General features: G+C 46.0%; 1 protein-coding gene across 8 annotated transcripts in view; it reads right to left on the reverse strand.

The window, feature by feature from the left end:
- LOC311521091 (rap1 GTPase-activating protein 1-like) overlaps positions 1-12045 on the reverse strand; it is a gene marked incomplete at its 3' end in the record, with an annotated part of 63486 nt that overhangs the window by 16936 nt on the left and 34505 nt on the right. For 6 of the 8 annotated variants that reach the window (XM_084629210.1, XM_084629208.1, XM_084629209.1 and 3 more), the window contains 5 exons: positions 11369-11518; positions 8407-8510; positions 6449-6565; positions 5948-6074; positions 1050-1152 (listed from right to left, as the gene is read on the reverse strand). In XM_084629210.1, coding sequence (XP_084485336.1) covers positions 1050-1152; positions 5948-6074; positions 6449-6565; positions 8407-8510; positions 11369-11518 — 601 coding nt within the window. Of the gene's footprint in view, positions 1-1049; positions 1153-5947; positions 6075-6444; positions 6566-8406; positions 8511-11368; positions 11519-12045 lie in introns of those variants that run through there. The other 2 variants (XM_084629207.1, XM_084629212.1) reach the window with 2 other exon arrangements.

Genomic DNA, 12045 nt, shown 5'->3' on the forward strand with positions numbered 1-12045 from the left:
CCCTGCCCAGCTCCACCCCAGTCTGGAGCAGCTGGAAGCATCAACAACAGGGGAAGTCAGTCTGAGCTCCTGTAGCCCTGGGTTGGAATATGCTGAATTGCTCCATGGAGGTGGCACAGGTGCAGTCCTGTCATGTGTGAAGATGAGAGGGGACAGAACATGCTCAGTCACTCTGTGGGGATGGCACATGCATTTGCTGGTCAGTGCTAGGAGGGGATGCAGTATGCTCAGTGACAATGGACTCTTCAGAGATTTTAGTTGTTTAGCTCTAGCAAGTCTGTGTTGAGCATGTGTGATTTTTCAAAGGCTTTTAATCTGGCCAAGTTTGGTTGGATTTTCACAGGGATAGCGAAAGTCACATCCCTGTCACCCTCCTGCTCCAAATTTTAATCCCTGCCTGCTCCAAACCATGGGGGCATGAGAGCTGTTCTGAGAAAAGTCTCATGATTTTTTTTTAACATGGGAAAAAAAGGTAATCTAATTGCTAGAAACAGCTAAACCAATTTCACTGAATTTTCCCCCCTTTCCCCTCCCCCCTCAAAATCAGCCTGAGGCAGACACCCAGCATCGGCAATTTCAGCCCAAACAGTTAAAGTCTGACAAAGTTATAAGCAAATGAAAACAGGGTCTTATAATGGGAAGTGGCAGGCAACCATAATAGCAGACAGGTCTGCTAGCCCTGTCTATAATCTGTCTCTGTGTGTATGTGTATATAGTGTGTGTGTGTGTATATATGTATACACACACACACATGCTGTCCACAGGATTTACCTAAAAGTCCCCCCCGCCATCTCCCCACTCCCATATGTATCAAAGCATTTATACTGTGAACATCCTAAGTGCCCTCATTCTCAACTCTCTCCTCACATCTCCCTGTCCCCCTTCTCTACGCTCCCTCACTAGTTTGTGTTCCTCTCCAGCCCTTTGCTACACCACTTCACCTCCCTGCACTCCTCCCATTCTGGGTACTGAGAACAGGTGCTGCTGCTGTCTCTTTACCTCTCCACTCCCTCACATGTTCTAGAGAGGGAGGTAGGTGCACAGTTTACCTGGTGAGCTAGCACTACTGGGTGTGCCCACACTGTCATCCAGCCACACACTCTGAACCAGGGAATCCCGCTTCTGAGGGCCCTCAAGAGAGCATATCAACTCCTGGAGAGGGGAAAGAAGGGATATTTTAGGAAGACACTTTGTAAACATGGACAGACACAGTGTACCCAGAAGAAGGGAGAATTTAAATAAAGTGGGATCTCTTGGGATGACACAACTGGAGTGTGGGAGAAGGGGAATCTTTTGGGGAACAGTTGTATTAATTTTGATGGAATATATGGGCCCCAAAAGTCACTGTTAACATGTCACTGTCCAACATTAAACAGTTCGGGGTTTGGTATACAGAGACCTCAGCCTGCTTAGTAACATGGCAAACATACCATTACAAATCTTTTAACCTTTTATTAAAGATACAGAAAAGAAGGAAAAATAGTCAAAGCATTTGAAATGTAAAGTTTTACACAGGCTTTCATTTTAATAACATCTCTTGTTCCCTTTCCCTTTCACTGGAGAGAGTTATTAGAAGGAACGCCCCCAACTGGCAATATTAGATGGTATTAAAAAGGTTAATACCTGTCCTTTGTGGGGAAAAGAGAAGTTAGGTGAGAGGAGCTGGAGCTGCCTCTAAAATCTGATCCAGTTTTCTTGAAAACAAAACATAGACACACATAAAAGGGAACAGAAAAGATAGAAAATGCTTCTATTTCTGGTGCTGACTCTCATTTGCAATCTTGCTGATGGAGAAACACAGCACATGGGCTGATCACCCAATCTGAGACCTGGCAAACTTGTACCAGCACTGAGCCGTTTAAGACATTGCTTTTTTCTACCTTCCTGGCAGTAGGCTTACAGCAGTGTTGCAAAAATAAATAAATAAATAAAAAATGCAGTCTTGGCCAGCTAAGCCAGACTGTTATTAAACAGAAGGCGAGAGATAGAAAGAAAATAAATAAGGTAGGGAAAACAAAGGATGCCGCTGGGCGGAGGGAGAAAGGGAGACAAAGTCTCCTATCCCAGGTGATGGCTGGCATTTAGCTGATGGAGGTGGCAGGGTCATCTGGGTCCCTCTCTCTGACATAGTCTCATCAGGACATCTCTCAGGATCAGGATGACAAAGGCCCAGCAGTGTCATGGTGATTCCCAGCGTCCCAAGAGATGGTGGGGGTGACAGCCAGGATGGTGAAGCTTGCTTCTTCTTGTATTCTGTTCTTTCATTCAGCCACCATCTTCTAATTTTCCCCTAAAAGTCTTTTGGAGGATCCCAAGAGGAATTGCTAGGTGGAATCACTCATCCCCTCATGAAACATTCTCCAAATACATTAGAAGCAAGAGGAAGACCAAGGACAGGGTAGGCTGATTACTCAGTGAGCGGGGAAAAGACAATAACAAAAAATGTGGAACTGGCAGAAGTGCTAAATGACTTTTGTCTCAGTTTTCACCAAAAAGGTTAGTAGTGATCAGATGTCTAACATAGTGAATGCTAGTGAAAATGAGGTAGGATCTGCAGCTAGCCTCTGAGTCCCTAGCTTCTGTTTGCCAGAAGCTGGGAGTGTGTAATAGGGGATGGATCACTCAGTGAATGCCTATTCTGTTCACTCCCTCTGAATCCCACCTGGCATTGGCCACTGGTGGAAGACAGGATAATGGGCTAGATGGACCATTGGTCTGAGCCAGTATGATTGTTTTTATGTTCTTATGTAAAATAGGAAAAGTACAAGTTAAAAATTACTTAGACAAGTTAGATGTCTTCAAGTCGACAGGGCCTGATGAAATACATCCTAGAATGCTCAAGGAGTTGACTGAGGAGATAACTGAGCCATTAGCAATTATCTTTGAAAACTCATGGAAGACTGGAGAGATTCCAGAGGACTGGAAGAAGGCAAATACAGTGCCAATCTATAAAAAGGGAAATAAGGACAACCCAGGGAATTACAGAACAGTTAGCTTAACTTCAGTACCAGGAAAGAAAATGGAGCAAATAATCAACCAATCAATTTGCAAACACCTAGAATATAAGAAGGTAATAAGTAACAGTCACCATTGATTTGTCAAGAACAAATCATGTCAGACCAACTGAATAGTTTCTTTGACAGAGTAATAAGCCTTGGTGAATGGGAGGAAGTGGCAGATCTGGTATATCTTGAATTTAATAAGGCTTCTAATACTGTCTCACATGACCTTCTCATAAACTTAGGGAAATACAACCTAGGTGGAGCTACAAAAGGTGGGTGCATAACTGATTGGAAAACCATTCCCAGAGAGTAGATATCAGTGGTTCACAATCAAGCTGTAATGGCATATTGAGTGGGGTCCTGCAGGGATCAGTCCTGGCTCTGGTTCCATTCAATATCTTCATCAATGATTTAGATAATGGCATAGAGAGTATACTTATAAACCTTGCAGGTGGTACCAAGCTGGGAGGGGTTGCAAGTGCTTTGGAGGATAGGATTCAAATTCAAAATGACCTGGAAAAACTGGAGAAATGGTCTGAAGTAAATAGGATGAAATTCAATGAGGACAAATGCAAAGTACTCCAATTAGGAAGGAGCAAAATGGGAAATGACTGCCTAGGAAGGAGTACTGCGGAAAGGGATCTGGGGGTCAATAGTGGACCACAAGCTAAATATGAGTCAAGAGTGTAACACTGTTGGAAAAAAAGCAAACATTGTTCTGGGAGGTATCAGCAGGAGTGTTGTAAGCAAGACACGAGAAGTAATTCTTCCGTTTTACTCTGCGCTGATAAGGCCTCAGCTGGAGTATTGTGTCCAGTTTTGGGAGCCACATTTCAGGAAAGATGTGGACAAATTGGAGAAAGTCCAGAGGAGAGCAACAAAAATTATGAAACGTCTAGAAAACATGACCTATGACAGAAGATTGAAAAAATTGGGTTTGTTTAGTCTGAAGAAGACTGGTGGAGGGGATAACAGTTTTCAAATACATAAAAGGAGATGGGTGAAAAATTGTTCTTCTTAACCTCTGAGGATAGGACAAGAAGCAATGGGCTTAAATTGCAGCAAGGGAGGTTTAGGTTGGACATTAGGAAAAACTTCTTAACTGTCAGGGTAGTTGAGCACTGGATTAAATTGCCTGGGGAAGTTGTGGAATCTCCGTCTGTGATGCTCTGTACCTCAGGGGAACACCTTGCACCCCCATATTCATCCTTGTAATATGATTGTGTGGTATCCAATGCAAAGTTTGTCATCTCAGGTGTCTTCGGAAGGCTCATGATGCACTGAGCATTGTTGTTATAGTAATGTTATAGGTTGTAATTTCATGTATATAGTTACGAGTCTGAAAATATGACCTCATGGCTTAAAACAAGCCCAAGCAAAACTCTCCAGGAGCAGAGGGGCAGTTCACACCTCATCAGGGCATGTATGGGAGAAACCCAGCCCAGCCTCACAGGAACAAAGGACACTGGCCTAGGCAGCAACAATGGATCTGTTGGACTCTCGAGTGAGTCACTCCCCTTCCCTTGGTCAGTTTGGGACTAAGATGAGGTAATGCTCACCTGACTCTGAAGGGGGAGGGCAAAGCCAAGAGGGAAGAAAGGACATGATAAAAGGGAGAGACGTTTGCCATGCTCTCTCTCTCTTCCACCTCCATCTACAGACACCACCACCAAGCGACTGAAGCTCTGATCAAAGGGGAGAGCCTGGCTGAAGGGCAACCAGTCAGCCTGTGGTGAGAAGCATCTAAGTTTGTAAGGGCATTGAAAGTGTTAAGATCAGCTTAGAATGCATTTTGCCTTTATTTCATTTGACCAAATCTGACTTAATCATAGAATATCAGGGTTGGAAGGGACCGCAGGAGGTCATCTAGTCTAACCCCCTGCTCAAAGCAGGACCAATCCCCAATTTTTGCCCCATATTCCTAAATGGCCTCCTCAAGGATTGAACTTACAACCCTGGGTTTAGCAGGCCAAAGCTCAAACCACTGAGCTATCCCTCCCCCTTGTTGTGCTTTGACTTATAATCACTGAAAAATCTATCTTTTGTAGTTAATACATTTGTTTGTTTATTCTACCTGAACCAGTGGATTTGGTTTGAAGCATGTCAGAGACTCCCCTTGGGATAACAAGCCTGGTACATATCAATTTCTTTGTTAAATTGAAGAACTGGACACAACTGGACACTGCAAGACGGAGGTTCCTAGGGTTGTGTCTGGGACCGGAGATATTGGCTAGTGTCATTCGATTGCACAATCCAAGCAGCAGCTGGCCAAAAGTGCTCACTCATGTAGCTTACATGCTAGAGGCTGTGCATGACCAGCCTGGGAGTGGGGGTTCTCACAGCAGAGCAGGGTAAGGCTGGATCCTAGAGTCAAGGATTGGAGTGACCTAGCAGATCACCGGTCCAGATAACACAGGGGAACATCACACCATCACTGGAGGTTTTTCAGAACATGTTAGACAAACGTCTCTCAGGAATGGTCTAGTTATTACTCAGTCCTGACTTGAGTGCAGGGGACTGGACTAGATGACCTACTGAGGTCCCTTCCAGTCCTACACTTCTATACTTTTATTCTATGATTATTTTGCCCACCAATTAGGCCTAATTTTTGATACACTAATTTGGTCCATTGATTTCCAGTCCCCCACTTTGTTTTCCAGGCATGAGCTTAATATAGTCCTTGAGTTATAACACTAGGTCTTTTCATTCAGACTAATTCAGTCTTTGTTCCTTTTCCAGCTTTTCCTATCAGCATTCATTGTTATAGATTACTGTAATACTTTACAAACTTTTATCCTCTTGCCCATAGTTAGGCTCGCAACTGGGGTAGACCTATTAGGCCTCAGGACATAGCTGGTGTTAGGGGTAAGCAGGAGAAGGGGGTGACCCAGAGTGTGAGGGGGAGGGAATCTCTGTATTTTAGGGCTTATAAATCCTACACTCACCGTCTCATTCTCCTCTTCCTCAGATGTTTCATTTTCCCTCACTCCACTACAGCAGCTACTCACATTGGATGAGGAGCGTGAGAGTGGCTGCATCACACAATATCCCGATGTTTGATTGGAGAGGGTTCTGAAATCCAAGTCCAAAGTTATCACCATCATTGCAGATCTCATTTTGCACCATCCACCCAAGACCCTTCCAGTGCTTTGCAGACATTAACAAAGCCTTACAAGTCCCTGTGAGGCAGCTTTATTGTAATCATCCATATTGATGCGGGGGGATCATCCAGAGAGGGGAAGTCACTCATCCATGGTCAGTATCAGAGCCAGGAATAGAACCTGGCAGAACTAACTCCCGTTCGCTGGCTCTAATCACTAGCGACCACATTCTTTGCAGTCAAGATACCTATGTGAGGGGACAAAAAGTGAGAAACCTGCCATGCTGAAGCCTTCCCCAGGGATACCAAGAGTTTCTCCTGAACAGAAAGACCATTTTCAACTCACTTGCTCTTCCTGTTTGGGAACTCTGGGGAACTGGGACTGGAGGAGCCATCAGACTTCAGGTCAAAAAAGGGTCCTGGATTCTCCAGCACCTTCTGGATTCTGTCAGCAACATCCCTACTGGAGTGAAAGGAAAACTAGCTACATGAGACATGAATTACCACTGTGTTACCTAATGCTTCCTACAAGGGGAAATACAGAGAGGGATTTCTATGGGGGACACAGGTACAAGGTGCTGGAACACAGCAATTTTCTTAAGTGGTCTACAAAGGAAGAACATATCAGGACTGGGCCTTTTTATGCTTCTTTTATTTTTATCATAAAGGCCTGAAAGGGTTTGAGTTTTTAAAATTTCTTCTCAACTTGCTCCCCCCAGCCCCATCCCACTAGAAATTCAGATCTTATCTAACCTGGAAGACTCTACAGTTGACTGGAGATGTAGTATATTTATAGTGTCAAACATGCTAAGGAGGTGACATTTGACTAACTGAGAGCAGCAGTGGTTTTTCTTTCAGACTGTATCAAACTTGTGTTTTTGCTGACACCTATTTAACTAATATATTTGTGAGGAAATCTCTGTGTGAATTATTCTGCAGTGCAGCCCCTTCAATTAGGAGCTGAGAAAACTCCTAGTCTTCATCTCAAGAGTCAACCAGCAAATGCAGGGAAGAGCGGGCTTCGCATTCCTGATATATCTGAGATGAAAACAAGCAGAAGAAAATCTAAAGAAACCCAACACCTTCTTTCTGTATTATAAAGAAGAAGATAAGGGAACAGACCCATTTTTCCACCTTTGCAGGAAATCTTTAAACATCCTTGAAGAGGGCAGGGAGGTGAGTAACACAAAGGGCTGGGCTGAGGAATGTATTTATACGAGATGTAAAATTGTCGTTAAAGGTAAGCCAGAAAAAGTGCGAGTGTTGTGACAGTTTTTTATTTTAGATACATTGTTAATGAGAACTTGCCTCTATATAATTTTTTGTTCTAAAAAAATACATCATTTTAAATACAAATAAGTCTGTCAGTGTCTCTCTTAAGAAAGGGCAAGAGAAAGAGACATGGGGAGAGACTTCACAGGCACAGATTTTACCCGTGGTGACGGTCATGGCTGTCTGCATGCTGGGAGAGGGGGTTCTCTTCTCTACACTGAGCCCTTTGACAGATTCCTGGATTTCGTGAACAATTGGGAAGGTTTCATGTGGCGTATACAGCAGTTCAAAGGACTGGGCTTTGGATCTGGCATACACTGAACCCCTAATGCACAGCACCCCTTTTGGGGCCCAGTAAGAGTTTAACAAAATAACCTCTACTACTCAATGTGCAATTTTCAAATGCTCATAACTCAGCTACATCAAGCCCTGGACGAAGGCTGTGCTCTGCTCCTCTGTGAATGCTACTCCTGTGATAGTCTGCAAGTCTCAAACCTCAGCCATTTTGATTATAGCATGTTAAGAAAACTCTCACAATTATTTCTTTTAAAATTCACAAGATTTAGTTACTCTCTAAAAAAAATGGAAAAAATGTATTTTTTTCCACTCTCCTCTCACATGCGCACAGCAGAACTGTTTTTGTCACAGTGGGGATGGAACAGGACAGGCAGGAATCCTGGATCATCTTCTACTCTGTTTGATGAAGGTCCTGTCTACTACACTCCTGTTCCCATCTCTTCTCCCCTTCACTCTGGTCCTGCCTCCCTCCCATTTCCCTTGTCTACCCCTCCCCGACTTCTTTCCCTTCCTACCTCCTCTCAGTTCCCCTGGGTCCCAGGCCTATTTTCTTCTGAAGTCTGCTCCCCTTCCTGTTCCTTTGATCCCACCTCTCCATCTTCCCTTTTCTTGCCTCCCCCAGCCTTCACCATCCTCCATCTCCTCTGGGTCCCAGTTCCTCCCACCTCTCCTCTCTCTTCCCCTGCCCCAGCACCCTTCATCTCACTGCTCCCCACTCATTCCCACAGCTCTTACCTCTTCTCCTCCTGGATGTTCTCAATGCCAATGGCACTGCTGCGACGCCCGTGGAAGTGGCTGCCTCGGGTGCGTGATGGGCTCCTCCCAGGCAGGGCAAAGGACTAGAGAGAAGGAGAGTAAGGAAGTGATAGGAAGGAAGGAGGGGAGTGTGAGAGACAAAGCAATGGGGTACTGGAGGAGGGGGAGAGGGAGTGTGCAGCCTGGATCCCAGACCCTCTGTTTGCATCATCTCTGATATGTAATAGTGCTGCCCAGAGCCCCCAAGGAACCAGAATGTGAAGGAAGAACTCCTACAAGCTGTCAGTGAGAAAGAGAGGGGAGGAAGTGAGGGTTCAATACAGGCAGAGGCTTTAGGGGCTGCAGCCCATGGCCCTGGCTCAAGGGGGACCCCGCAAAAATAAATCACAGGCAGCGATCTCCAACTCCGGGCTGCTAAAAGTCCCACGGCGCAGCAGGGCGCTCAGGCAGGCTGCCTGAGCCCTGCTGCACCACCAGCTGGAAGCTGCCTGTGGTAAGCGCCTCCCGGCCGGCGCCTACACCTCACCCCCCCTCCTCCATCCGAATCTCCTGCCACAGATCAGAATCCCTCTCCTGAAACCAAACTCCCTTCCAGATCCTGCATCTCCTCCTGCACCCCAATCATAGAATATCCGGGTTGGAAGGGACCTCAGGAGGTCATCTAGTCTGACCCCCTGCTCAAAGCAGGACCAATCCCCAACTAAATCATTCCAGCCAATCCCCTGCCCCAGCCCCCTCCTGCCCCAAACTCCCTCCCACGAAAAAGACTTGTATACAGGGCCCCCACAAAATCTAATAGCCCCAGGCCCACAGGAGAGTTAATCCGGCCCTGAACACAGATGCTGAGAGAGACAGAGAGGAAGAAAAACAGACAGGCAGAATGAGATACAGAGAGACAGGAGACAGAGTGAGAGAAATGGAAAGTGAGACGGACAGGCAGAGAGTTACAATGTCATCAAGAGAGACACAGAAAGAGTTTGGAAGAGAGGCATAAACTCAGATTGAAAGGAGACACAAAGAAACAAAGAGAAATACAGACTCAGAGAGAGAGGGGAAGGGCCCAGCTCATCACTATTCTATGGCTCCTTAGTGCAGGCATAAAGGATCTGTAAAGCTACATCTGTCCCCAGGGCAGCAATTCCCCAAAGAAAGGGACCTCCCTGGTTGACATAGAGCTGGTGGTTTTGGCACTACACCAGCCCTGCGGAGCCCCAGTGCAGAAGCCTTAGGCAGCCAGGTGTGAGTTAGCTAGGATAACCATATTTTCAGAATCAGAAACCAGGACACTTTTGTAGCAACATTTTCTAAAGGCATGAAATATTCATACAGAAGACATGAGTGCACTTTTTCTTATACAAGTAGGTGTTACTTCTGTCAGTGACATGGGCATATTTCTCAGAATGGAGCATTTCTCCTGGAATGTAGTGCTCTGAATGAGTTTATAATGCAACACCAACCAAATTGGAGGATTGGGCCAAAAGAAATCTGATGAGGTTCAATAAGGATAAGTGCAGGGTCCTGCACTTAGGATGGAAGAATCCAATGCACCGCTACAGACTAGGGACTGAATGGCTAGGCAGCAGTTCTGCGGAAAAGGACCTAGGGGTGACAGTGGACGAGAAGCTGGATATGAGTCAGCAGTGTGCCCTTGTTGCCAAGAAGGCCAATGGCATTTTGGGATGTATAAGTAGGGGCATAGCGAGCAGATCGAGGGACGTGATCGTCCCCCTCTATTCGACATTGGTGAGGCCTCATCTGGAGTACTGTGTCCAGTTTTGGGCCCCACACTACAAGAAGGATGTGGATAAACTGGAGAGAGTCCAGCGAAGGGCAACAAAAATGATTAGGGGTCTAGAACACATGACTTATGAGGAGAGGCTGAGGGAGCTGGGATTGTTTAGCCTGCAGAAGAGAAGAATGAGGGGGGATTTGATAGCTGCTTTCAACTACCTGAAAGGGGGTTCCAAAGAGGATGGCTCTAGACTGTTCTCAATGGTAGCAGATGACAGAACGAGGAGTAATGGTCTCAAGTTGCAGTGGGGGAGGTTTAGATTGGATATTAGGAAAAACTTTTTCACTAAGAGGGTGGTGAAACACTGGAATGCGTTACCTAGGGAGGTGGTAGAATCTCCTTCCTTAGAGGTTTTTAAGGTCAGGCTTGACAAAGCCCTGGCTGGGATGATTTAACTGGGAATTGGTCCTGCTTCGAGCAGGGGGTTGGACTAGATGACCTTCTGGGGTCCCTTCCAACCCTGATATTCTATGATTCTAAGTGTCCTTAACAGTCACATCAAGCAAAAGACTGGAGTGAGAGAAAAGTTAGATGATCACAGGAACTGCCAAAACCAAATACTGTTCATCCCACTGAGTGCTTGTTCCACTGAACTGTTGTTCCTGACAAGTGAATTCTACTGAGCATAGCAATATGACTGAAACATACATTTTGTAGTTATTAAAAAATTAACATTTGATTGATGAAGTGAAACGCGAACATTTCCAGCATGCTGAATTTCTCAGTGCTGGGAAAACTGTTCTGGAAAAACTGGGACTGTCTTGGTAAAAATCAAGGTGTATGGTCTTTTTTCAGTTAGGGCAGCACGCAGATCCACAGCTAGCCCAAAATAAAGGAGGCACAAGGGTGATGCCAAGCCACCTCTGCCCTTCCTCTCAAGCCCTGTGCCAAGCTCAGATCCAGTGTGTAGATGAATGGGACCCAGGGACATAAATGAAGACAGAACAGAGACACAGACTCAGCACAAGAGAGAGATGCACAAAGAAACACCCAGTCAGACACTCAGAGACAGAAATGGAGTGATACAAACATAAAAGATTCACAGAGGGACACACTAATAGGGGTAGAGGGACAAAATGTGTGGGTGAATCATGGAGGATCAGAGACATGCTGGGCCCCTTCCAGTGGCACTTCCTCCCAGTACCTTACCGCAGCAATAGCCTTGGTGCCCTCGGCGACACTCTGGTTGAGAGCAAGGCCGGCAGTAGCTGGGCAGCTGGGTGGGGTTGCTGGCTGCTGCTGTTTCCTCATGGCTATCCCCATGGTATCCAGGCTCTGGCTGCGGCCTCGGATCACCCGCTGGAAGGCAGAGAGACAGACAGAGAGACACAGACACACATAAAGGACAGTATGAAGATCACCACGGTGGGGAGTACAGGTGAGGACAGACACCAGTACCAGAGATATCCTCCCTTATCACTAGAGCTCAGCAGCCCAAAAATTACCCATGGGAAAGGCCTGTTTGGTTCCATCTTGTCTATGTGCCCCTGGGTCAGTGAAAGATTGTTCCCTCTGCTCGCAGTCTCCCCCGTCCTCCTGCAGGAGATAAAGAGATTCCCCACCAACACTACAACTTTCCCAAAAAGCCAGCATTACCTCACACAGTCATACTCAGTGCAAGAAAAGGGACCAAAACCTCATGTAAGGCTGGAGGGCTCAGTCCCATGCAGGCCTATGCAATGGCCATGAGAGAGAAGTTGCCCCACTGAAACTAGAGTACTCTGAAAAAACCACTTCCCAGGCCCGCTCCCTCTTCTCCAGCCCCTTAAAAGGCTATCTGAACACAGTGATGCCAGAGGCCAGAGAAGCAGATTTTGGAGTATATG

Source organism: Lepidochelys olivacea (genome assembly GCF_965140295.1).
Source record: "Lepidochelys olivacea isolate rLepOli2 genome assembly, chromosome: 1".
NCBI classification, from domain to species: Eukaryota; Metazoa; Chordata; order Testudines; family Cheloniidae; genus Lepidochelys; species Lepidochelys olivacea.